Genomic DNA, 27431 nt, shown 5'->3' on the forward strand with positions numbered 1-27431 from the left:
GAACAATCACTGATTACTATTGTTTGTTGTCTTGTCTTGTCTTGTTTAGAGCCTGGGATTGTTTTGTTCGAAGTCTGGACCATTCATACCTTGGCTCCTTGCTTAGTCATGTGATAGTAGCATTATTGCCCCTTATACATATCCAACCAAAGGAAACTACAGCAGTATTTTACTTTCTCATAGTTGAGAACAGGTACAGTACAAAATATTTTTCAATTATATTGATTAAATGCTGTAATAGGAATGGGGCTAACCCTAAATTAAAGTTGTTTACCACTGAGATGAGAAAACTTGTTTTTCTGCAAAATAGTGTATTGTTCTATAAAATTCCCACTTCTCTAAATTGCAATAAGATTTTGAAATTTGACAAGTGATAGCATCATCTGAAAAGGTGTTTTTATATTGTCCCTATAAAAATGTATCGTGCTATGACCAAGTTACAACCCATTCAGACATGTGCCCCTGCCAGGTTTTCTGATTCCATGTTTTTTCTGCTTGTATGGAAAATGACTTCCCTCTACAGGGCACATAGACAGATTAACAAGGATTGCTAACATTTGCTCTAAGCTAGAGAAAAGCGTACTGCATAGGAAATAGGGAGGAGATGAGTTCTCTGCTTCCTTCAATAATCAGAGTTACAATTATGAAGTGCATAGAATTTAATGTTGAGTAAGATTTCATACATCCTCTTCGCAAGTGGTCACACCAACTGAAAATAAAATCAAAGTCTAATACAAAAGACCTAAATTTGTGTGACTTCACCTTTTTGAACTTTTTGAAGACAACGTTGAGTCTTAATTCTTTTTCACCTTATATTTTGTAGCTTAAAATTTTATTTTAATTTTTTTTTTTTTTTTTTTAGGAATAGTGATAGTTTATATCTTGATTACTTTTGTTTGGTTTTATTTTTTCTTGCACTGTATCATACCAACAGTATTCTAAATAAAAGGTGACAATAGTAATAATAAGGCTCTTGTAGAAATCCATGGTAGCAAAATTGAGAGATTCCTTCATCTTAGGAACACAGAATTTTTTTTGTTGTTGTGTGTTTTCTTTTCTTATGAGGAAACTGGAACTGGATTCACATTAAATGGGATTATTTCCTTTGACTAGTGTCCAAAATAAGGAGAGGCAATCCTGGTAGAGATGAATGGCAACTTTGAAAGCTTTGGGAAGAATTCTCTTTAAAAGAGAAAGTAATTTAAAGAGGACAAATACATGTGGCTTAGTTGAGTAGAATTTATTAAATACACGTACTTAATTAGATTTAAAAATCATGGAATTTACTTTTTTCTGCTTTTCAAGCCTTTGTTCTTCTAGTCATTGTATTTCATTGCTTTCTTTCAATGGGTTTTTAAGATCTTTCTGATCCAACTAATGTTTGCTATGTTCTTTGCAATATTTTGTTTGTAACTATTAGGGATGCAGTACAAGGCTTTTTACATGAAATATACTTTCTACCTGACCTTCCAGAACTAAAAGAAATTCAGATTGTCCTTCAGGAATACAGAAAGGTACAACTTCTTTTATTTATTTATTTTTGATGTATTGAGTGAATTCATGACAAGTGAGGAGAACATGTGAAGTTTATTGTTAAGTGGAAATAATATTTATCCAAATCACACAAATTCTGTTTCGTTGTGATCACAGGAATACTTTGAAGCAGGTTCTGATTCTTCTTTAGGAGTGAAATATGCTCATGTTTAACATTCTTGTTTCAGTAGCATCTCATGAACACTGACTCTTCATCTTTTTGAGACTAAAGAGGTTATAAGATTAAAAGTCAGCAGTATTAGCTATGCCAATGATTGTGTTACAACAGAAGCTACTTTTAATTTGATTCCTCTTCTGTATTGTCTTTAAAGGTAACAAAGTTGTCTAGTTTTAGGAGTACTCTATGGTCCGTTTCTTTTGCTTGCCCTCAGAATGGTTAGGAAATAGATGGGAAGTAGCAATTATTTAGTATGAATGAGGTAACAAAAGTAAAAATTAATTTTATTTTAGATAAGGAGGTACTCAAAGCAAAGCATTTTCTTCTGATTTAATAATTTTTATTTACACCATCATTATATTTAGACAAAACTGTAAATATAGCACCTTTTTGAGGAAGACGTTTTTAAAAATAGTCAGGAAGACAGTGGTATATGGATATAGGTGAGAATGTAGGCAGAAAACTAGTTGTTTGTATGTGTTCTCACTTGTGTTCTTGGAGATGCTGCTTAACTGTGTTCCTGTTATACTTAATTTGATCTTCTTATGTCATGTCTTGTTCAGGAATCCTCTAAAAGCACCGACTTGCAGACGACGCTGCAGCTGTCTATGAGAGCTATTCAGCATGAGAATGTGGATGTTCGTATTCATGCACTTACCAGCCTGAAAGAAACCTTATATAGAAATCAGGTATAAAAAACCTCCTTCAGTAGAATTAAAAATAAATCAAAGTAGCATCTGGACCAACAATCTAAAACTCCTTGCTGTTACTGAGTGTTCACATGAACTGTATTATTCTCCTCAATTTATTAAGCTAGCTGTTTCTTAATACAATGGGGAGAAGGGATTCTTTTTCATCATGTCTCCTTGTAAGAGGACTTTTGAATCCTCCAAGTCTGTGTGATGCTTGTTCAGCAAGGCTAGTGGTACATTTCTTATCTTTTTTTTCAACTCTGAGGAAAGATGTATCTAAGCAGTCCCTTTCAGCAGTCTCTTCTGTGGGCTTGTTCTCTGTTAGAACATGTATGGCTTTTGCATCAGCAGACTAATACAGTAAAGCCAGCATTTTTTTGTATGTGAGTGTAATATCTGAAAGAATTAAGGTGTGTGTGACCACCTCACACCTTTCAATTTTTTTTCTGTTCATTCTTTGCCTTCCACCCTCAAAAATCTGACTCCATTGATCATATTGAAATAAATTTTATAGCCATGTACAAGTTGAAGATACAGCTTTACAAATCTGTGTGGTCATTAGCCCAGAGGGGTGTATGTGACCAATGTAAAAATAAATAAATAAATAAATAAAAATCTGTCCCCTTAGTAGCTGTAAGGTTGTGGGACACTCTTCAGTCAGAAGTTAAAAAAAAATCTTAGCTAAAAGAACAGACAATCATTGTGTATATTCCTGGCCAATCAGTAATTCTTGCAGGTCATGTCAGCAAAATCTTGCTGTGTCTTGCTTAGTTAGAAGTCTAGCAAAACAATTGAGGCAAATCAAGCTTAATTAGTTCCACAGCTTGTGGAACTATTTGCTCTGTTATGTTGGCTGTGGTTTCAGTTTTCATTAAACATAACAATGGCAAACAACTTCACATTTATTAAGAGAAGATTTTTTCTGTATTTGGACTAAATGTGGAACTGGGGAATAAAAGCTGGGCCAAAGTGAAAAAGAAAGGGCATCCAATTAAAATGATGGGCATTGATTAAAGGACTTGAAACCCTGGGCTTTGTAGGACTCAGGGTGAAGAAATGGCCAACAAGTGGGAACTAATAAGGATACAAATGGCAGTGAAACCAGAAGGCATGACGACAGCTGCATGAAAGAAATTGGGAGGAAGTATCAGAACACATGAAGAAAAGGGACAGAGAAGTGAAAAAGATAATGTGGAAAAGAAGAGAGGTTCTTGGTAAGACAAGGAAAGAAAATGAACTTAGTAGAGAGGTGTATAATAACGAAATACGATGTTGGCCATGACAGCATGGGCATTTGAGGCCCAGATCCTTCATTCTTACTCATTTGTTTAGCCCTTCCTACGGTAACAAGCAATTTAGGGCAATTAAGCTATAGTTACAAATGGCAGTATTTAAATCACTAACCTAGAATCATGGGTAAGTGAAATGCAAAGTAAGAATGAGTTACAAATGGAAAATTTCTGAGATTATTCACCATAAACATGATTATAGAATAACTCATCTTTATTTTTCAACTTCGTAGGAAAAACTGATAAAGTATGTTACAGACAGTGAAACTGTGGAGCCAGTCATCTCCCAGTTGGTAACTGTACTTCTGATCGGCTGCCAGGATGCAAATTCTCAAGCCCGACTACTTTGTGGAGAATGTTTAGGTGAACTGGGAGCCATAGATCCTGGCAGGCTCGATTTTTCAACAAGTGAAACTCAAGGAAAACATTTTACATTTGTGGTAAGAAGTGTTGCTTTAGTGTTTTGTTTAACATTCAGGGTTTTTTAAAAGTACTTGGAGCAGAGAACCTCTTATCTTTAGACCCTTTGAAAATCTATACTTGCTTTCTCATCTAAAACAGTTTAGAGTCAGGCTTCAAAGTGATTATTTAGAGATTAAAGATACAGCTATTACTCTGTTTTAATAAAACTGGTATTCTGTTTGTGATTGAGGCTGGTGTGGAGGATCCAAATTTTGCCTATGGATTATTAATGGAACTGACCAGAGCATTTCTTGCTTACGCTGATAATGTTCGTGCTCAGGATTCTGCAGCATATGCGATTCAGGTAAGATACATGGTTGGATCCTATTTTTTCTTCACAAATTATTTCCTATCACCCTGAACTTAGAATCATGCAATATAAATACACATTTTGAAGTACATGTTTAAGTATTTGAAACTTCATCCTATACAACTTTAATTTACAAGATTAAAGGTTATTCAGGGTAGTGAATTTTTTTTTTTTTTTTTAAAGTCCTCAGTGCTCACTTAGAATTCTGGAGAGTTGTCAAATAAAAGAGGATTTGTTTACTTTTGTGTCACAACATTTTAGGAGAGGTCTGATGTTTCAGAGGTAACTAACAGTCCATACATAGTGATTGAAGGAATAATCCTGAGACTGACTTAGAACTGGTGCAAGTTCCATACGTGGAAATGAAAAGCAGTAATTATTCCTAAGAGTGCTTCTGCTTACGCTTTTAAGAAGCAACTGAAAGGGAGCCTACCTGTATTTTCAGACTCTAGTCTTTTGCCAACTCGTTTGCCAACTCCAAGCTGATTTAGTGGTTGATTTTTTGGGGGGCTGGTTTTTTGTGGTTGTTATTTAATATCTTTGTGAAAACTTCAGGACAATTCTTTGCTCCAGGAGAAAATAAGTAGCCCCGTGTAGTCAGCAGAATAAGAAAATTTCATTAGCTTATGCATAAGGAGGAATCAGACAAACTTCTAGTCCTGGTTTATTGGCAGATGTGAAGAATACGAGATAATGTGATCCGAACAGCAATTGGAGAATCTGGGGAATCAATAGTTAGTTGAAATGAACACTACCTAGTAATAGGGGGTTTAACAACATTGGATGAAAGTTTTGCAGTTATTTCTGAATTAAGCATTCTGTAACTTCTATCTCATTACTTCTGTGTATACACCAGTTTTTGTTACTGCTGTGGTCATGAAGTATTGTCAGTGTGAACTCAGTCATCTAAACCATGCCTTTTCAGGAGTTACTGTCTATCTATGACTGTAGAGAGACAAACACTGACTGCCCAGGCTCCAGGCTTTGGAGGAGATTTCCTGAGCACGTGCAGGAGATCTTGGAACCTCACTTAAATACAAGGTATATGAAAACTTAAGCAATTTGTTTTCTTAACAGCTTTAAAATTATTTTTTTTTCTCCAGGCCAGCAATAACTTAATTTGGTTTTGTGATTGTTACTCTTCTGTGAAGAGTAGTATATGTATATACAAAATTCTAATAAGGTCTTTCTATGTAAAGCTGAATTAGCACTTCCTTGAATGTAGTTCTCTATAAATCAAACAAGCAAAATTCTGAGCTCATACTTTGTCCAGATTTGCCTGTTTGTCCCTAGAGCATGCTTATACAATGGAAGTTTTTGTTTCTGTTTTCTTTCCTCTGTACAAATTCTCACTAGGATTTGAGTTTATACTCAAATCCCATTAATATTCCATTACTGCTACCCTTTATAGAAGTAGGAGGAGCTCATTGGGGTTTAATTTGACTTTTCATTTTGTTGAATTAATGATAAAAATAACGCGAAGAAAACTTCTAATGATGTATGCACCTTAATTTGAAATAATCAACGTTTCCTTTCTGTTTCCTCATGAAAAGACAGTCATGTTTAACTGTGATAAGTTCTACCTTTTTCGAAAACAAACTTTTTTGGCATTTGTTGACTTTCACATATGTTATGGGTTTTTCCTGTCAAAAACATGATACTCGAATATTTATGAAACTATTTCTTAAAACTGATTTGAACAGCACTTTGAAGTATACTTAAAAATTCTGGTAGCATGTTATGTTTTTTGTATTTCATGTTTCTTTTTAAGAAGTTCTAGAATATAAGATGTTGACTACTGAAAGTGTTTTCTTAATTCTTTTTTAAAACATTCAGAAGATGAAACGTAATATGATTCCAGTTAGGGAACTTCATAATTAACGATGTGCTATTGTTTTTTATTGTATTAAATAAAAAAGTTAGTTTTATTAAATGGATGTTTTAAAATTACAGGTACAAGAGTTATCAAAAGGCTGTAAATTGGTCTAAGATGAAGAAGCCAATTTACTTAAGCAAATTAGGTGATAATTTTGCAGAATGGTCGGCAACTTGGGCAGGTTATCTTACAACAAAGGTAAGAGAATAACCCTGCTCTCTGTATTGATATATACAACACAGTTCTTGAACCACGTTTTGGTTTCTGAAAGTCAGGGATGGATGGGGGAATATGCCTATTTGCTATAGGCCTGTTAAAGCACATACCTACTTCTTGCATCATCAAGGTAACCATGCACCTTCCCTTCCCCAGCATTGTTGCTTTTTGGCTAAACTTCACAGGTGGTGTCACAGCCAAAAGTCTGGGAAGTTTGCCCTTGTCCAGAGACTCTTGTATAGTTGAAGACACTGACAAATGCTTCTGAAAAGTATCTGAAATACTTCTGGAAAACCTCAAATTTACCTTCTCAGTTTCTGAAAGATTTCTTTAATTTCCCCATAGTTCCACAGTCCCAGCACATAAAAAGTACTTGTCTCTTTCTTCCTTTCCTTTCCTTTCCCCTTTCCAACATGTGACTCACCGAAAATTTCACTTCTAAATCAACCACTTGAAGTGAATTTAATCACAATTGCTCAGTAGCTACACTGTCATCTTTCTATTTGACAGAGAAGAATTGAATGTCTTCATAATTTCCTACTTTTTGTAGGCTTTTAAGGGCAGAGGAGAGGCTGAGTGCAATAGTAGACTCAGCCTTAAGGTTTTTTATTATGGCCAGTGCAAGTTTACAGTGGTGTGTAGAAAACATGGAAAGGTGGAACATGTAAGCAATGGTTGCCGCCTTTTTGTAGTATCAGCAATTGATACATGTTATAGCAGGACAAGTATCTTAAAATTATTTGATGGAATAGAATTTGTATTTGTCAACAAAAGAAACCTATTGTTCAGGCATTTGCACTTTTGTAATGATGCTTTTCCTGGAAATTTTTTCTTTTTTTTTTTTTTTTTGATAGGTGCGACATGATCTTGCCAGAAAAGTTTTTGATTGCTGCAGTATTATGATGAAGAATGACTATAAAGTGACAATTTATCTGCTTCCACACATCCTTGTCTATGTTTTGTTGGGATGCAGTCCAGAGGATCAACAAGAGGTGAGATGTATAAGATGTTAGTGTTCTTCATAGGAATGCTCGGGAGCTGTTCTTCCTGAGAGCTGTTCAGCTCTGCAAAATTACTGTAGACCTACATGAACAAATTGTATAGATGTTAAACTCCTTTTCCTGTATTAATAATATAAATTTTCTGCCAGGGTTTTGCATATACTCAATACAAGTTTGTATTGAACTGTTTTTCTGTGGATTCCCATCTATTTCTTTGGTAATGCCTAGGATGAGATACAGTGTGGGTAATTATAACTGCAGTAACATCAAGAGCTGGAGTGGTACAAAGAGGAAAAGAGTGCAACACAAACAAGGAATAAATTGAACTTGTATACTTCCAAGAATTCAGACCCAGAATTTTTTCTCTCCCTTGCATACAGTTACAATTTAAGTGGAAAAACTATTTACCTACAGAATTAATGCAGAGCAGGGTTTGTAAATGTCTTGTGGCAAAGCAGGGATAGAGACAAAAGAATCATCCAGTCTGCTGTCTATCAGTTTGCTTTAGCAGAAGCTGAAGAGACTGAAAAATGTGACTTAGATTCTAATTTGAAATTTCACAGCTAAAATATCTGTGTTTAAACATTCTGGGTGTTTAGAGGTGTGTGATTTTTCTTGTCCGAGCAAGTATGTCCACAATAAGCATCTTGTTATGTATGTTAACTCATATTTTGTTGACTAAAACAAACAGGAAGAAGGTCTTTCAGCATGGTATTTACTTAAATATAAGCAAAAAGTAGATCTGTGATATGGCAGTCAGTAGATAACTTGACTCTTACCAAACCTTGAAGTATTGTATATGCAGCAGAAGTGCAGTAGCATTCATTGTGTCTTGAAACCTAAAATTCCAGTAATCATGATGGTTATTCTGAATCCAAGGGTTTGCTTTTCAAAGGCTTTCTCCCTATATGGAATCTCCAGACAACAACTGCTACTTGGTTTGCCATTTCTTCCTCTTAAGATTTTTGGGACAAACAAAGCTTGCAAATAAGCCCCAAATTATTAGAATGTACTACTAAAATATCTAGTATTTTAGTTTGATTTTCAGGTTAATTGCTGTTTCCTACTATTTTGATGCCTGTATGGCACTTCTGTCTTCTATCATATTAATGTTTGTGTAGGTTTATGTGGAGATTATGGCTGTTCTGAAACACGATGACCAGTCGACGAGGAGACTTGAAGACAGTGCATCTGATTTAAGTCAGCTGAGCACACAGACAGTCTTCTCCATGCTTGATCATCTAACTCAGTGGGCTAGACATAAGTTTCAAATAATTATTGCTGAGAAAAATACTGGCAAGTCTAGCAAAGACAGAGGTGATCTAAAAAGTGAGTGATGCTTATTTTATTTAAAGTGACATTTACACTCTTCAAATACGTATTTAAATTTGCCAGTTCACATTATGACCATTTAAGAATGCAGTATTACTATAATATATTAGTCTGCTTTATGATTTCTTACTGTCATATTTTGATTTCCACCCCTTCCCTCACCAAATCCATTGTTTTGAATGCCTATTGTAAGAAATATAGGTTCAATATAAAAAAATGAAATGTTAATTTCTTGGTAGTTTTCTAAAGGTTCAGTTTAACATGTTCTGTGCTGTCTTGCAAGATGTAGGAAGTTCACCAGGATTATTTTAAATTAATTGTTCTTAACAGAAAAGAAAAATGTGTTCTTAAATTAATCAGATTATCTCACTAAAATGTGAAATTAATTAACTGAATTTTGATGCACAAGGTAATTCTTATAAATGAAACCTCAATGGACAGACTTTTTAAATTATTTTTTTTCTTTAGCATCAAGTGAGGACTATGGAGAATATCAAAATGTGACACGTTTTCTAGACCTCATACCTCAAGATACACTAGCTGTGGCTTCCTTTCGCTCTAAGGCTTACACAAGGGCTGTGATGCACTTTGAATCATTCATCACAGAGAAGAAACAAAATATTCAGGAGCATCTTGGATTTCTTCAGGTTCTGAAGTTCTTTTTGGGTTTTGTTTGTTTTAATTTAAAATGAAAATAGACATAGATGAATAAAGCTTTGTCAAATTCTTCTCTGAGATGCAAAAAAGAAAAGATGTAGTCAGGCTCTTCCTGTTTGGATACAAGTGTTTAGTCATCTGTCTTTCAGCAATATTAAGTACTTTCCCTTGCTTGGCATGCTCCTTATAGGAAAAGGAAGGAGTAGCTTTCTAGCGTATAACAAAAGATTGTAAAATCTTGGAAATAGTTAAAAAGCCAAAACACATTTGAAGGAAAACGAAGAGGCTTATTCTAAAGTAGAGAAAGAGCTAATTGTAAGGGTGTTGAAAACGATTTAAATTATTTTCAAGAAATATTTTAACCTGTGGGATAGCCTGTTTGTGGTTCCTTATGGTTTATATTCCTCAGTGACATTTCAAATTTGAAAAAATCTTTATGTTGCTTTTCCACCTTAAGTAATCTGTAGCTTCATATTATAAAACTTTATCATGTAATTATAGGGTATTTATTTTGCCTTTTATACAGATTGTTTCGGATAACTTCATGTGTTGTTCTTTCTATACTATGAGATCATGAGTATTACAGTATGCTAAGCAAAAGTAGGGCTCAACTTTGGTAGTGTAGTAAAACTGACGTTTTCCGTGAAAGCTTGATGCAAAGAAGTCCTACAGAGTAGTTTGTTCTCCATTTTCAAGAAGATACATGTTTCTGAGCATATTATGTATAAAATACCTTCTTGTTGTCTTAGAGTTGTTTTTAAATGTCCATTTCCAATTCTGTTTGAATAAAGAAATTGTATGCTGCTATGCATGAGCCAGATGGAGTAGCTGGGGTGAGTGCAATTCGCAAAGCAGAACCATCTCTCAAAGAACAAATCCTTGAACATGAAAGTATTGGCTTGTTAAGAGATGCAACAGCCTGTTATGACAGGGCTATCCAACTGGAACCCGATCAGGTAAATACAAGACAAATTCTTTCTTTTTTTTTCTTTTTTTTTTTTTTAAATCTTCTTAACTAACACAAGACTAAGCCAAAAATACCTCTTCAGCTATTGAAGTAAAATGGGAACATAAGAAATTACTGTGGCAGTTGCTGAATAATTACTGCCTTTGGAAGTGTCTTATGAACAGAAACAAATCTCTTATTTGCTTTATACTGTAATTTGTAGTCTTGGGTTAATCGTTGGATCCTTATGCCCAGGTTTTTGCTGGGACAACTTACCAATTAAATTTCAGCCTTTGCTTGGGAAAGGCCTGGAATCAGATTACTTAAGTATCAATCAGTACTAGTACATGTCAAGAGAACTATTAAAGCAAGTTACCACAAGTTTTATTCAAAGTAATTCTGACTTACTATTTTTGATTATTGACTTCCAGAGAAAATGTTCATAATATAAGAGCAACTGGAAATTGGTAAAAGAAAATTTACAATTTTTCTTCCATTCCCCTTTCCCTTCCTTTATTTGGAACATAGAAGTATAAGGTACTGTAAAGCTGAGCAGTACTGGAAAACCATCCTGCTTTTCATATGCCAAAGTGAATATACAGAGATGTGATGATAAATGCAAAAAGAAAGTTGAAGACATCTATTACCCTTTCTACATTTGAAATACTCTTCTAATGGAAATTGGTAAAATGTTTTGTAGGCTAGGGTATTCCTATGGTTTCTTGCACTTGCCTAGGAAGCAGAGGTTGCCTAGCGCAGCTGATAACAGATATAGTAATCAGAGTGTTTTGATGGTCCTACTTCATTCCCAGAGTATGGAAGACATTTTTATGAAGAGTGAAATTGCTTTGGGTTATTTCCTTCCTGTGACTTTTTTTCTTGTTGTTATTGTTAATTTCTTTAAATCAGAGTTCTATTCACAGCTTTGTTATGAGTATTAATAAATTAACATCAAACTGTATTTGTGGTGAGGCACATTTCAAAAATTGCCAGTGGTGATTTAAGTTTGTTGGTAATCATAGACTTTTTAATTTTGAATGTTCATTTAGCTTATGGTGCAATTGGTTATGCCTTTTCATATTATAAAAAGCGTCCGATTGGACATATTTCCTCCTTCAGACTACCATGAATTTCATTAATGTATGTGTGTGGTATTTTGTTTTGTTTTTTTTTCTTCTTCCCCTATTTCTAGATCATTCATTATCATGGCGTAGTGAAGTCCATGTTAGGCCTTGGTCAGTTATCTACTGTAATTACTCAGGTCAATGGAGTGCTTGCAAACAGGTACTGTAAGCGTCTAATACAATGTTGGTTTGAGTAATATTTTTGCACGTTGTCAAGCATATCCAATTAACAACGCGAAGCTAGAAAACCATAAGTGCTTTGTCTATAGACTATTTATTTCAAGACTTCCAGAAATGTTAGTACTTCTTGTCTGCACTGTGTGCAGTATTTATATGTGCTTTAATCTGTTAAATAGGATCTTTCATTCACTGTCTTGCGTGTTACTAGTTCCATAGCTAATCTGTAGCCTAATAGGATAAATGGATTGGAAGATGGTAATTTTTAAAATGTGCCATAAAAGTTAAATACACTACTTGGAAATTGAATTTGTGGGTTTGTGTTGTACAGCTGTTATTTGTTATCAATGTATATCCTTTGGTTTTATTGAATTTTATTAGAAGCAAACTTACCTTGCTTCTTTTCAAGTAAGGAAAGTTTTATATAAAGAGTATTTGCTAATGTAATGTAGGACTAACGTACTGAGAGGGGAAAGAAAAACAAAAGTTGAGTTCAGCACAAAGTTTTATTGCCTATGTTTTTCTTTTAATAGGTCTGAATGGATTTCTGAATTGAACACTTACAGAGTAGAAGCAGCCTGGAAACTGTCACGATGGGATTTACTGGAAAATTATTTGGCTTCAGGTAAGTTACCGTATCATCAAAATACGAATTCTTCCTTGCATTTCTGAACAAGTGTATGTTTTAGTCTTATCTTGAATCAAGGAGCACCTGTTGTAATTTTTTTAGTCTTGGGTTTTACTCGGGGGAGGGTTAGTTCTGACAGTCTTCTAGATTTTGTAAATGTATTTGATTGTAAACTGTATAGTCTTTGAGTAGAAATTTCAAGCAAGTGTAAGGCAAAATTTCTTCTGGGTTTGTTTGAGGGGGTAGATCATGGGGTAGAACTATACAGTATTTTTGAAAATTCAATTAATTAGTTCTGAGAAAAACTTATTTTTCCAGTAGTATGTTCAGACAGATTAGCATGTTCAGATTAGGCTGCTTAAAGAAACAGCGTTTGAGAAGCTTTTTTTTCTCCCCAAAGATGTGAAGTCCACTACTTGGAGTGTCAGACTAGGACATTTATTATTATCAGCCAAGAAGAAAAATGAAGCAGCTTTTTATGAAACACTGAAGGTTGTTCGAGCAGAACAGATTGTACCCCTTTCAGCAGCCAGCTTTGAAAGAGGATCCTATCAGCGAGGATACGAACACATTATCAGGTTTCTGATTTTAATGTCACTGTTTTCAAATCCAGAAATCACATAATCAAGTATGCAGCAGCAAGAATTTTCCATTGCACAATAGAGGGTACTGATGTGCGTTTTCTGTCACGCCCAACTGGAAACCTTTGATTAATTGGGAATTTATATTTATCCCCCACGAAAAATATTCACAATAGAACTGTTTGGTGTAGTCTTTCAAAATGAGCAAGCAAGTTTATGAAAACATCAGGTAACAAAAATCAACAATTTAATTCTGTGCTTCAATTAGTACATATAGGCCAGTAATTCTATTAAGAGCACTGCTCTGCTTTTAATCTGTATGGTGACCTAAAAGCACTCTCTTCTTTTGTCAAAGAAGAGCAGTAAGAATTGAAATCCCATCCCTTTCAGTAGTTTAACTTATTCTTTTTAAATAAATTTTGAAGTAGAGTGTAGTAGAATAAAAAGTGAGTAACTTTTTTTTAATGAAAAAGGCTTAATACTTCCTGTGCACTGTAAATGTATCCTTATGGCAAGATACTGCATGAAACTAGCCAGTTGAAGTCTATATTTCTTAATTATTTCTTAATTCTATTTTGCGTTGGTAATTTTTGCAGTGTTGTTTTATTTAGGAAATGGAATTTGAGTATTGAGAAAGAAATGTTTCAAAATAGTTCAATTTAGCTGTTGATCTGGGCTACTCAGAAGCCTTCAAACAGTCACTGTTTCTCTGTCAGATATACCCACTACACTTAGACTGTGCCAATGAGAACTTAGGCAAAGCTCTCAGCTTTGCAGCTTTACAGTGACAGATAGTAATAATAATAACGGTGTTTTTAAATAAATGCAATTAACTTTATTGTCAGGCAGGTGTTTAAGTAACAGGCAGTATATTGCATCTAAAATGGTATTTGTTGAAAATATGGACTTTTTGAAGAAATACTGCTAAAAGTAATGGATAGAAAGACTCTTTCTAAAATTGACTTCCTCTGCAAGTGATCTTCATTGTCTCTGTGTTCAGCAGCTTGGCAAAGGAATAGTGGGAAGATAACTAATCAGTTTACAAAGCCTTGATTTTCTGTGTTTGGTTTTGCTGCATTTTTGCTTTTAAAAGAAGTCCTACTCTTTGAAATTACTTACATGGCCAGTTTTTAGAAAGAAAACAACAAAAGCTTTGTAGAACTTGCATAGATCCCAAACAGCAACCAATTTTCAACAATTTTTTTGCCTTTATTTTACTAACACAGATTGCATATGCTGTGTGAGTTGGAACATAGTATCGGACCAATGTTTCAGCAAACAGATGGTGACCATGGTAGAGATTCCCTGAATTGGTGTGCTCGTATTGAAATGACCCAAAACTCTTACAGAGCAAAAGAACCCATTTTAGCACTGAGAAGGGCTTTGCTTAGTCTCAGTAAAAGGTGAGAAGATGACTATTTCTTGTCTATGTTGTATTCTCAGTAGTATTCTGGTTTTCCATAGATGTGTTAGAAGATAGAAGATAAATATCCACAGAATTTTATGTTGTACACAAAAGCAGTCCTCTCCAATATTACATGCCTTCAAAATAGAATGGAAGAGTGATGTCTATAGAAAATATAAGGGAGAAACAGGGGGAAAAGGTATTTGTTTCTAGGCCTACATGGAAAAAAGGTGAAACAGATGTATTACAAATAATTTCAAATGATCGCTATGTAGCATATAGCATATTGAGAAATTTTATTTGTATTTCAACACATTGTGATATTTACTTCAGATTGTAAAGTAGCATTCACAATTGAAACTTTTCATTTTTCTGCAAAAATATCTCTGCAGCGAGGATTACAGTGAGCTTGTTGGTCAGTGTTGGCTCCAGAGTGCTAGAGTTGCGAGAAAAGCTGGTCATCACCAGACTGCGTATAATGCTCTTCTGAATGCTGGGGAATCTACGCTCTCAGAACTTTATATAGAAAGAGCAAAGTGGCTCTGGTCCAAGGTAAAGAAAAGAAAAATGGAACTTACTTTCTTACATGCAAGAAAATAATCTTTTAGTTTTCTTCAAGGAAAAAGGCGCATGATCAGTATACATAAAACAAAATAGGTCAGCTGGGACTATCAACACATTCTGATCGCAGTTGAGCCACAGGAAGTTTTTACCTCCCAACTGCTGGTCAGCCCTCTTCTGTATCCATTGACTTTTCTGGCAGCTATGTATAAAACTGGTGGATTACCTCCCTCTGTCAAAGCAGCCCAGGCAAATTTAAATTACCTTAACAGTAAACCTTTCCTTAATTTGTATCCTTTTAACTAATAGAGGTAGTCAGCAAACATAAAAGCAGTTATTGTGGTAAACCTAAAAGGACAACAATGCTGAGATAACAAGGGAATGTAAGAAGCATTTGAAGTTGGTAATATTCAGTTACTACAGCCAGAATGGTCTAGAACATGCTCAGGGACATAGCTTTGCCTTAACAGTAACTGTAAGATGGAAGTTTTACACCTTTCTTATTTAAAGTATATAAAATGTTTTCCTCTTAATAGGGTGAGGTTCATCAAGCACTCATTGTTCTCCAGAAGGGAGTTGAGTTATGTTTTCCTGAAAATAAAGCACCGTGCAGTAGCAAAAGTCAGCTCATCCACGGTCGGGCAATGCTACTAGTGGGCAGATTTATGGAGGAAACTGCTAACTTTGAAAGCAATGCAGTTATGAAAAAGTATAAGGTAATTTGATATACTAGTGTTAACAAGATGGTAGTTTTGAATAATAATAATAATATACCCCTTAAGTAAGCTATTGTTATGCTCCTGATGATGTCAACCAAGGATAAGATCAATGGGATTGAATGGTGTATCAATGTGTAGGAGGGAAATAGTTCTTGTAAAGATTTAACTATCTGAATTAGCTTTAATGTAACACGTCAATACAGGGAAGTCTGCAGTTTGCAACAGTGGAAGCTAAGAATACGTAATATAAGTCTTTTATAGTGAAAAACAGATTACAGGAGCATGGCTTTTTTCTTATGCATGCACAAATTAGAATTCACTAAAATGTGAGCTACTCTATATAGACAGTGAGATAACTTGATGACACATTGCACTACTGTTCAGTGTTACTTCTCTCTCTGGTAGGGACTTGTAACTGTGCTTTAAATATGCTTGCAATCTCTGAAGAACTAGGAAAAGGGGCGACGGGTATGTTTTTCTTCAACCACACACTTCACTGCTTCATCTTGCTATGCCTGTGAAATACTGTTTTGGCATTGATTAATATTGCCTACTAAACCAGTAGTAGATGCAGATTTTTATGCTTCCTTAAAAGTAATATGTCTCCTATCCAAGTTTTGGCATTTGATACTGTTAATACTTACTGCTGTCTTACTAATTAAAATACTTCTGTAACAGTCATTTAGAGAAAAAATCTAACGGAGGTATCAAATCAAATGAAGGTTGAAATAATGGAAACTAATGAAATTTTGGTGGATTATATTAAAATACCAATGCTTAGAATTCTCTACTGTCTAAATATTGGCACTGGAAACCGGATGTGCCACTTGCTAAGTTATTTCTTCTCTAATATATGTCACACAATTTTTTTGTTGTTCTTTTAAACATCATGATTTAGAAGGAAAATAGAAGTGTGAAAAACATAGAAACAAAATCATTTAGGGTGGAAGGGACCTTTAAGATCTTCGAGTCCAACTGTTAACATCCTGCTGTTTCATTTTTCAAAAAACTAAAAGAAACCCAATATTGAGTTTGTCAGCATCAGGAACTTGATTATAGTATTTTTAATGAAACTATAGTCTTTCCTAGTTGAAGAATCCTATATCATCCTGTCTTGAATTATTTTGCTGTCTCCAAAGCCAAAAGATCTTTTAGGAACAGACTTCTAGTTTGTACAGGCGTTTATCTTGGGGCAAAATTACAATTTTTGGAGTTACAAAGTTACAATTAATACTTTTTTGCATATGCTTTACACAAAGGTAACTAATACAAGATTCTTGTTTCTTGAGAATCTTTTTTTAATTACGTTATTTTTTTATTTTAAATTTAGCATCTTCTCAAAAGTAATTATCTCTTTTTGATTTTGTTGCAGGATGTTACGATTTTCTTGCCAGAATGGGAAGATGGACATTTTTATCTTGCTAAATACTATGATAAATTAATGCCCATGGTAACTGACAACAAGATGGAAAAACAAGGAGATCTGATTAGATACATAGTTCATCATTTTGGGAGGTTAGACTCTAGGGGAACTTTGCTTAGTTTCTATGGAAAGATGGGTATTATACTGAAAAAAATCTTATAGGAATATAGTGCAATTCAACAGTTCAGACTGACTCAAATTTTTATGCAGTATTGTAAAACAAAACATTGCATGCTTCCTTTTTGTTTTCATACCTAATTAATTTTACTTCTGCCTTCTGACTAAGCAATTGTCTGTCTTGTGTAAGACCGTTAAATATTTCATCTGCAATTTTGATTAATAAAAACAAAACCTTTGTGTATTAGTAAGTTTTCAGTTGTTGCAGATGCATTAAAATGCTGAACATAAATTTCTAAAGTCCAGAATGGAATGTGAAACAATTAAGGATGTAAAATTTGTAATGCTTCTAATACGTATCATTAACTTGCTGTGGTTTGAACATGTAATCACAGGTCTCTACAGTACGGAAACCAATTCATCTATCAGTCGATGCCAAGAATGCTATCTTTATGGCTGGACTTTGGAGCAAAAGCATATGAATGTGATAAAGGTAGAACATTTTTTCCCAGTATATACTTCCTGTGTTATACTTCTGAATATACGTTTCAAAGAGCAGTGAAGTATATTTACAGTTCTTTGTTTAGACTTACTGCCTGAGATTATATGGAAACAAGAAAGTAGTATTATTCTTTTAAATTACAGGATGTTAATATGCAGGAGAGTATTAATTTTAATTAAACCCTCCAGGACTTTTTTTTAAAATATATAATGAGATAGTGTTGTCCTTCGGGTAACTAAAGTCGATAAACAGATTTAGGGAAAATCCTTGCATGTCCCCTGTCACCTCTTCTAAGTTGCCTCATGAGTAATGAGTAGTGGTTTTGTATACACTTGCTACAGTAAACTGTTAGACTTTGGGGCTGTTTTCCAATTTGTCTTGGTTCGAGTTGTTGAAGGAATTTTACTGAAATTTAAATGGGGGGGGGGGGGGGGAGGCAGCATCAAGGCATGTGTAACTACTACCATAGATCCATTTTGGGTGGGAGTTTTTTCTACAAATGAAAATTGCAAACGTTGCCTACAGATCTGGAGTGAAACAGACAATTGTGGCTCCTTGATCTTGACCTGGGTCTATATACTTAGGTCAACTGAATTTGGCTGCAGGCACATCAGATGCTGCTTTCTGTGTTGTTGATGTACTGCTCATGCTGGGTCCTCAGGGTTGGGCATGGAGATAGGAGCAGATGTGCTGATTTCATCCATTGTAAAGACTTTCTTCATTTCCTCTCTACTAAAGAACATTGGAATCCTTTTACCAGGGAAATACAAGGAGTGTTTTCTGTTTTGTTCTATGCCATTGCATCACTTTAGAGGAGTGGTAGATGTTTTGTTTTAAGAATGTGGGGAGAACTTTTCTGATACTGTCTTTTCCATGTTCCTGTTGGCTCTGTTTGTTTATTTCCTGCTATTCTGGTTAGTTAAATAGCCTATGTATTATGTCGTTGTATGCTAGGTTAAAAAGAACTTTACAGTAGGAGCTTTTCCTTAAGTTTTTTTGGCCTGTGAAAATTACCAACAAAATGTTCCTGTAGGCTTGATTTAAATGACTCTTACAATTCCAATGGAAAAAAAGGAACTTAATCTTGTTCTCTTGTGTTTTTCAGCTAGTCGTTCAGAACGTGTTCAAATGAAAAATGATTTAGCTAAAATAAATAAGGTGATTACAGAGCACACGAATCACCTGGCACCTTACCAGTTTCTAACAGCTTTTTCTCAGTTAATCTCCCGAATCTGCCATTCTCATGATGAAGTCTTCGCTGTTCTGATGGTGATTGTTGCTAAAGTGTTTTTAGCCTATCCACAGCAAGCAATGTGGATGATGACTGCTGTGTCCAAGGTACATGATAAGTATAGCTACACCTTTATTAAGTTTGTTAGACTGTTTTCATCAGAGAGAAATGTGAGTAACAGTTATTTTACTTTAAGGTGATAAGAAGGACCGGAGAGTTTCAGTTGCTGTGATACAGTGTTGTAGAAGTGGGCATCGATACTATCACTGCAAAAGATTATACTGAAGTCTAAAGTTCAGATATTACAGTTTAAATGTTCCAAATTAGAATGCTAACATGTATCCTGACTTGTCTTAGGAAAGGAAATTTGAATAATAAATAGCTGATGAATTGGGTAGTTATGGACAACAGATTTTGTTGGGTTTAGTAATTGTGATAGTACTCCCAGTTTTATAATCAAAGAATCAGCTTTGTGCCTTGATTAAAATGAGACAGATGTACCACTTAGTCCTAATACTTACCTGGTAGTAAGGTCATTCTAAAGCAAATTGGAAAACATGGTGCATATTATTTCTTTAAGGCTGGTAAAATAACACTCAGGACACACTGGCATATTCTTGAACATTGGCCTTTATGTTGTGGGACTCCCAAGAATGGTTTCAGAAAGTAATAACTCCCACACACATGCACCCAGCAACCATGCCACTTAAGTACTTTTTCAGGTACCAAATTTCAGTTGGAGAACATTGTTCTCCAGATATTAAATATGGCAAGCGGTAAGTAGAGAAAAGAATATATTAATTACTGTGGGGGTTTTTTTTTTAGGATTCTTTAATTGATTTGACTGTTGTTTAATAATTTTAACTTACACCTTTTTTTTTTTTTTTCCCCAGTCCTCTTACCCTATGCGTGTCAATAGGTGTAAGGAAATTCTAAACAAAGCTATTCACATGAAGGAATCTTTAGGAAAATTTATTGGAGATGCCACACGCCTTACAGATAAGCTATTAGAACTATGCAACAAACCGGTACTTACAAAAATAAACAAATTAATGCGTGTAATAGGATTATTTAAAAATGTTACATAAAAGCTTCTGATAGCTTTCGTTAGCCAATTCATTACATTACTGCAATTTGACAGAAACTACATTAACTTGTAAAAGATTTTTTTTTTTTTTTTACATAATAAAAATATTCAAAAAAAGTAGAAAATAGCTCTAAGTTGAGCACATTGTAAAACATTTCAGTACATAATGGTACGCTTCGCAGTGCATGGGCCTTACGTTGTTTTGTCCTTTCATGTGTGATTCTTGCCCAGTAATTTTCAGAGTTTTATTATAAAAATAGGCTGGTTGTGTTTTCATGAAGAAATTAACTTGATAATAAAGGTATAACTAAATAAACTCTTTCATTATTCTGTACTTACATTCAGAGTGAAAAATACATGTGCCATTAAGGCCAGATATATTTACGTTTGATCACTCCCATTTAATTTGAAATGTAATTTGCCATTTTTCTCATTACCATAAGCATTTATTATTCTAGTCTATTCATTAGTTAATGTGAAATAGCAGTAATATGTTATGTGTTTATTGTTAAGCTTTGAACATTTTTTTTTTCCCAAGGTTGATGGAAACAGCTCAACATTAAGCATGAATGTTCATTTCAAAACACTTCAGAGATTAGTAGAAGAGCACACGTTTAGTGAAATTCTCATTCCCTTACAATCTGTAATGATACCAACTCTTCCTTCAATTCCTGGTACACATGCTAACCATGACCCTTTTCCTGGATGCTGGGCCTACATCGCGGGCTTTGATGATACGGTAAGCCTCTAGTTGGCACCTCAGTTTAAACTTCATGTTAAACAAATGTAGCTGCAAATATATCTTATTTCCCTAGAAATGGAGGAGTGAGTAGGAAACTTCATAATTACTTTTGTGGAAACTGAGTGGCTTCTGTGATAACAACCTGAGACAGATATGACCTCTTGGTACATAAAGTTTTGTCCTGAAGTTAATATGCTCTAGCACCATGGAAGTGCTAACATGATTGGTTGCAGTGGTTTATTACAGTTAGACACTTTATTTTGTATGATCTGATACAATGTTAATGTGTTAATAAAGAATTTAACTTTTTCCTTAGGTGGAAATTCTTGCCTCACTTCAAAAGCCAAAAAAGATCACCTTAAAAGGTTCAGATGGGAAATCTTACATTATGATGTGTAAGCCAAAAGATGATCTAAGAAAAGACTGTCGGCTCATGGAATTCAACTCCCTTATTAACAAGGTTTGAGTTAGACAATCAGATGCATTATACTTATTGACCAGAATAATTGCTGAACTATCTAACAAAAAAACCCCACCCAAACAAACCACCAAAACCCACAACTTACCTTGAGATAAAACTTACTGGAAGACAAGTAAACTGTTGCAAAGTATCTTATTTCAGCAGAAATCAATAGCAATTGGTAATGTATAACTTCTTACAGACTTGTGAAAACAATAACAAAATACAACATTTTGCCAAAACAATTGCTTATTCCAGCAAAAATATTCAGGAAAGGTTATTTACATTAAAGAAATAACTGCAAACTTTCTGCTGTCATGCTTCATGTTTCTTATTCAGGATTTTCTAATATTTTTTTGTGAAAAATGGGTAAATTCATCTTTTCAAACTAAAAGTGTTGCTGTACTTCTTATTTTAGTGTTATTTCCCTTCTCAGCAATATGTTTAATGTTAAGGTACCATGTTTTCCGTGAGGTTAAAGCAGATGATAGCATCTCTGAAACAGTAAAGCACTGATTTCAAATACTATTTTTAAGGGGTTTAAGCCATGTACAAGTTATGCAGTTTGACTATTTTATTACAAAATTCTTTTTTTGAATTTACTTTGTAGAACAGATGAGCATTTTGCTTGTATTTGACCTACTGCAAACAGTGAAGCTTAGAATTTTTATTTCTAGATAATGTGATTGGAAAATAGATATAGACAGAATGGTTAATGTTATTGAAAAGTTTTGATTCTATCTATGTTATTTGTTAATCTCATTTTTCTTTTGTGATTAGTGCTTAAGAAAAGATGCAGAGTCACGTAGGCGGGAACTCCATATTCGAACCTACGCAGTTATTCCATTAAATGATGAATGTGGCATAATTGAATGGGTGAACAATACTGCTGGTTTAAGAAATATCCTGATAAAACTTTATAAGGAGAAAGGTAAAGAAATGTATTAGACTATAGTGATTTTTTTTTTTTAAAGGCCTTATATCTTAATTAGTAAATGAGAAAAACAGCAAGGATCAGACTAAATTCTAGGAAGATGCAGTCACGTATATTTGTAACTATCTGCAATGTATTATTATTCATATGTGTGCTATACTTTTACTCTTAAATAGAAGAGAATTGGTGCTTGCAATAAACAAGTTCCTTATGAGAACTGATAACACAATCATCTTAATACATTCTTTTATACAGTGATGTAAATCATTTCAGCAGCAGTGCCAGCAGCATGGGAATGTATGTCCAGCACTGAATAATAGAAAAGGCTGTGAACTTTTTCTTTAGATTTGATTGGTTGGTTTTCATTCCTCTGACATTTGTATGAGATAATTAAGATAATTCATAATTGAATCAAGGCTGAGGGTACAGCAACTCTCCAGGGAAAAAATCAGATTTCTTCTGAATTTCTTGTTAACAAAGCAACTTTCTGGTTGGTGCAATAAAATTTGAGGGGAAAGTTTCACACATTATCTGTATGTGTGCAGCCATCTGGGAGTTTGGAATTCCAAATATCTCAGCTGAAATACAATGAATGGCTTTGTGAGAGTTGGGTTTTTTTGTTTTGGGGATTGTTTTTGGTTGTTGGGTTTTTTTTTGTTTGGGGTTGGTTTTTTTTTGCTGTGTGGTGATCGGTAAAAGTGGTGAGTTGTTTGCCAGGTCTTCTCTTTCAGTTAACATTATGATTTCTTTCTTTACTTTCCAGTACCCCACCACCAACGTGTTCTATGGGTTACTTTCCATTTGTTCATTTATTTCAACTTTATGGAGATGTTTGTGTTCTCTAAAATACCATATGGTAATAGTATGTTTAAGACTTTGTATCGGGATTTCTTTTACCTAATTGAGGAGGTCTGTTACAGGTATCTATATGACTGGAAAAGAATTGCGTCAGCATATGCTTCCAAAGTCAGCACCTTTGTCTGAAAAGCTGAAAATGTTCAAAGAAGTCCTTCTGCCTCGTCATCCTCCTCTCTTTCATGAATGGTTTCTTAGAACATTTCCTGACCCTACTTCATGGTGAGTGACTGGGATTGGGCTAGCTCAAAAATATCTACTTTGTGTATTTCACTAAACATTAATGATACTACTGAATGAAGACAGATAACCCAAGGAAGTGACTTAGACATATCATTTCTTATTTCCGCAGGTACAATAGTAGATCAGCCTATTGTCGTTCTGTTGCAGTTATGTCGATGGTAGGTTACATACTTGGTCTAGGAGATCGTCATGGTGAAAACATCCTGTTTGATTCTCTGACTGGTGAATGTGTGCACGTGGATTTCAACTGCCTTTTCAATAAGGTGAGAAATGCCACTACTGAACTTGCTGTTTGTTTCACATGCATGTTAAGTTACAAATTTCTACTGTCTTGGTTTTTTTCCACTTCTTTTACTTTAACATATCTGTTGTGTTATCTCTCTCACTTTGTTTCTTATTTTTACCCAACAAACAGTCTGGGATATGTCAAGAGTATGTATTCTGTATACTGCATTAATGAAAGCCAGCTTTTTTTATGTAGCCAGTATCAGATGAGCTGATGTGGATACACTGAAATAGCCCAGATTTTAGAGTGCTTGTATTTTGTGACTCTCCTCTCTCCACTACCACCTTCCAAACAAAGCTGTAATTGCTACGTTCAGAATTCTGCTGCTGTGTGCCTCACACAAATTGAGCACAAAAATTCCAACGGTTCTGTAAAAATAAACAGCAGAAATTGTGGCCGGAGTGGGATTTGGAGTTTTGGTGTTTCTGTTGAAAGATGCTTTTGGTGTGGACATGTGCCCTTTTTAATTCAGACAATTGAGGTAGAGATATAGTTAGTTTATTTCTCCTGCTTTCTTTTTAGTAAGCCTAAATTGTCCTATATAACTCTTAGCTTAAAAAAAAAAATTGTTTCTAAGCTAACTTGCCTATTATAAAAGAAAAGTTAGCGTTTTGCATGAGACTACAGAGCCGCAATATATATTAGAACAAAATTTTGTACCCTGTATTAGTGTATTAAAACAGCGAAAAAGAGGTGATTTAGACGTTGGTATCCTTGATTCACTGTAACTTCGCTTTAACGGCTGAGAAGGACTGTGATCTGAGCAAACATCTCTAGTCAGCTAGGAAACTGCCACTGGCAAAGATGAGGGAAAAAACCTGAAAACAATACAAATGTTACCCTTTATTTTAATAATGCTTAAAATGCTTAAGGGCATACTCTTTTTTATCAACATAAAGGGAGAAACTTTTGAAGTTCCGGAAATCGTTCCTTTTCGTCTTACTCACAACATGGTTAACGGAATGGGTCCAATGGGAACAGAAGGTCTCTTCCGAAGAGCTTGTGAAGTCACAATGAGGCTTATGCGTGATCAAAGGGAGCCTCTAATGAGGTATGGCAACTGGTTTTGCTACAAACTCTCAGAAAGCTGTCTGTAGTCTAAATGTCTGAAACAGTAACTGCTGGTCAATGTCCCAGTTCCAGCATATGCCTATCATGCAGCTCAGTCTTACTGTGACACGCAGTTAAATACAAAACATTGTAAGTATTCAGTGCTAACTTTAGACTCCTGTCAGTGTTCTTGTTTTGAAAATTAAGTGTATTATATATGTCTTATCCTTTTTTCTATTTTTAATTTATTTAGTGTCTTAAAGACTTTTCTCCATGATCCTCTTGTGGAATGGAGTAAACCTGTTAAAGGGAATAGAAAAGCACAGGTGAACGAAACTGGAGAAGTTGTCAATGAAAAGGTTAGTTTAAAACAATCATAGCATAAGGTATTCAAATGTTCATTATAGTTGCAAGTTATATTTTCTAATTGAAACCTTAACTGTCTTGTTTTTTCTTTCATTTAAAAATTCCTCTGGTTGTTTCTTCTTGATTATCTCTGTGTTTGTAGTTTCTAGCCATAAAGAGACTATTTTTATTGATAGAAAATGTAATTTATCTACTAAAGAACCAAACCAAACAAAATAGAGCCTATAATTGTCTTATTAGTTTTACTAAATCAAGGACATGTCTTGCTACCCCTTGCTGCGATTGTTGCACAGTCCTCCAGATTTACAGTGATGGCAACATCTGGAGTCTTTTCCATGTGTATTTTAGCGCTTTTCATGAGTGGATGTTTATTATTGAATAAATATGTGCCTTGTTAGATGTCAAGGAATACTTGGTTAAAATTAGGATTTCGTATTTACTATTTCTTTTGTAGCTGCTGATAAATACTGTATTGTTCATCCAAATTATAACTTGCACAACCTGTAATATTTATTCTCTTTCCCCTTTGCAAAAATTCTGCTTTGTCTCTTTTTGCTTTAGAAGGAATATTTACTGAAAATAAATATGTGTAATAGCAGATAAAACTTAGAGAGCACTGATAAACATGGCAACTAAGATAAGGACAAACTACAGTACTGAAGCTATATTACAACAAAGAACTTCACTGAGCTGTTTGAGCACAGAAAATCTCCTGGTCTTCAAACAATTACTAACCAGGCTATGTCTACATAACCTTTCTTTTAGTTACAGGACCACCCACATAGTTCTATATGTTAACTATTTTTTCTGGGTAGGTGCCAATGTTATGCTTGAGCTTTAAAAGAAAATGTGTGAGTATAATTGGTATGAACTAGCTACTCTAGTAGGCCTCAGAACAGCTCATTTTGAGTGGCTCAGCACAACCTGTTATTAGACTTCTTCATTTTCAGTTGCTCATAATTTTTGCATAAATTTTCCAGACTAGTTATCTCCTATAATTTTATCCAGAATTCCCAGAAAAAAGCTGGGAAAATTTGCATTTGTTTGGAGGTAATTGTATGAAGTAAAGCATTCTAACATTTTCAAATACATTTGCATAGCTTTTTCAGTCTTCTCTGGTAAATTTTATCTGTAAAAATGTAAGGCAGAAATTATAACTTGACCAATAATCTGTCCATTTTAAAGAATGATTTTAAAAAGCAAATATCCTTTATTTTCCAAGTAACTGGTGTAGACATCTGGGTTTTGTATTAAATGAGCATTCAGATTTCAAATACATCCTAATAATAACTTTTTTATTTTAAGAAGTGGAAGTTCATTGATAGTAGCACTATTAATTTTTTTCTTCTTTTTCTTTGTTTCCAGGCCAAAACCCATGTCCTTGATATAGAACAACGGCTGCAAGGTGTCATTAAGACTAGAAACAGAATAAAAGGATTACCCTTATCTATTGAAGGGCACGTTCATTACCTTATTCAAGAAGCAAGTGATGACAACCTGCTCTGCCAGATGTATATGGGTTGGGCTCCATATATGTGAAATCTGTTCACTTTGGAGCGATACCGTTCACAAGTGATGTAGCTATAATATTCTTGAGAAGGTATTAATCAGTGATAACTGGTTACTTCTGTTGATTTCTGGATGTAAGCAGCAGAACAGTTTTACGATTGATCCGAAATCTATGTAACATACACGATACGCTTGCAGGTATGTTATGAATACACTTGCAGACGTGTAAGGTGTTACGACTTAAGTTTTGTATACCTATAGAAGGCAGTATGTAGGAATTGCTTAAAAAAGACTGGGCAAGTCTCTGCAAGTTTCTGACTGTATGAAAAATTTTCACAATGTTGAAAGAATGCACTCTATAAAGTACTGTATATTTTTGTAAAAATTTTTCTCAGCTTACTTGTAGATTAGAAAATCTGACATTAGTTTTATACTGATGTGGTTCTTTTGACTTTTTCTACTCATAGCTCAGAAGGGCTTTCTAAAAATAATTAGTATTTATTTTCAGCAGTAGACCTTGAATTTTGGTTTCCTTTTACTTTCTTCCGTATGGCCTGGCTATGTCTAGAAAAGCATCTAAGATCTTTCATCTTACCATGAAGACTCTAGTAAAGTATTACAATGTTCTGAAACTGTTTCCTTAGCCCTTGCCTGCTGTGTTCAGAAACCCTCGCAAAGGAAATGACACAAAGCTGTGAGTTAGAGGACCCGGACAGTATGGCTGTTAACACCAGTGCAGCAGGCAGGGTATAGCGTCCGTGACTTTAACATACATTCAGGCTCCTGGGAGTTCTGGACAGGCCCTCTCTTCCCTCCCTTGTAAAAACTGTGGCTATAGTGAGTGTTTTTCAGACTCCGTTTCAGAGACTGACTAAATATATTCAGAAGGCGTATACTAACTTACACTTAATGCTTCTCTAGGCATCCAAATTGTAGGGA

General features: G+C 34.5%; 1 protein-coding gene across 1 annotated transcript in view; it reads left to right on the plus strand.

Annotated features, from left to right (window-relative positions):
- Positions 1–26683, plus strand: part of ATR (ATR serine/threonine kinase) — a 42873-nt gene extending 16190 nt beyond the window's left edge. Inside the window, 29 exon segments of the mRNA XM_009699216.1 lie at positions 50–193; positions 1421–1514; positions 2275–2400; positions 3926–4132; positions 4345–4458; positions 5390–5505; positions 6418–6538; positions 7411–7548; positions 8679–8886; positions 9358–9536; positions 10338–10502; positions 11685–11776; positions 12327–12418; positions 12822–12999; positions 14229–14405; positions 14800–14959; positions 15505–15684; positions 17060–17202; positions 17623–17720; positions 18835–19067; positions 19854–19988; positions 20586–20786; positions 21106–21249; positions 22030–22180; positions 23104–23260; positions 23391–23544; positions 24467–24618; positions 24871–24976; positions 26349–26683. Of these exon segments, the coding sequence (XP_009697518.1) occupies positions 50–193; positions 1421–1514; positions 2275–2400; positions 3926–4132; positions 4345–4458; positions 5390–5505; positions 6418–6538; positions 7411–7548; positions 8679–8886; positions 9358–9536; positions 10338–10502; positions 11685–11776; positions 12327–12418; positions 12822–12999; positions 14229–14405; positions 14800–14959; positions 15505–15684; positions 17060–17202; positions 17623–17720; positions 18835–19067; positions 19854–19988; positions 20586–20786; positions 21106–21249; positions 22030–22180; positions 23104–23260; positions 23391–23544; positions 24467–24618; positions 24871–24976; positions 26349–26522 (4339 nt within the window). The 3' untranslated portion in view covers positions 26523–26683.
- Positions 26684–27431: the final 748 nt, after the last annotated feature.

This window comes from Cariama cristata, unplaced genomic scaffold, assembly GCF_000690535.1.
Source record: "Cariama cristata isolate BGI_N322 unplaced genomic scaffold, ASM69053v1 scaffold26424, whole genome shotgun sequence".
Lineage (NCBI taxonomy): Eukaryota > Metazoa > Chordata > Aves > Cariamiformes > Cariamidae > Cariama > Cariama cristata.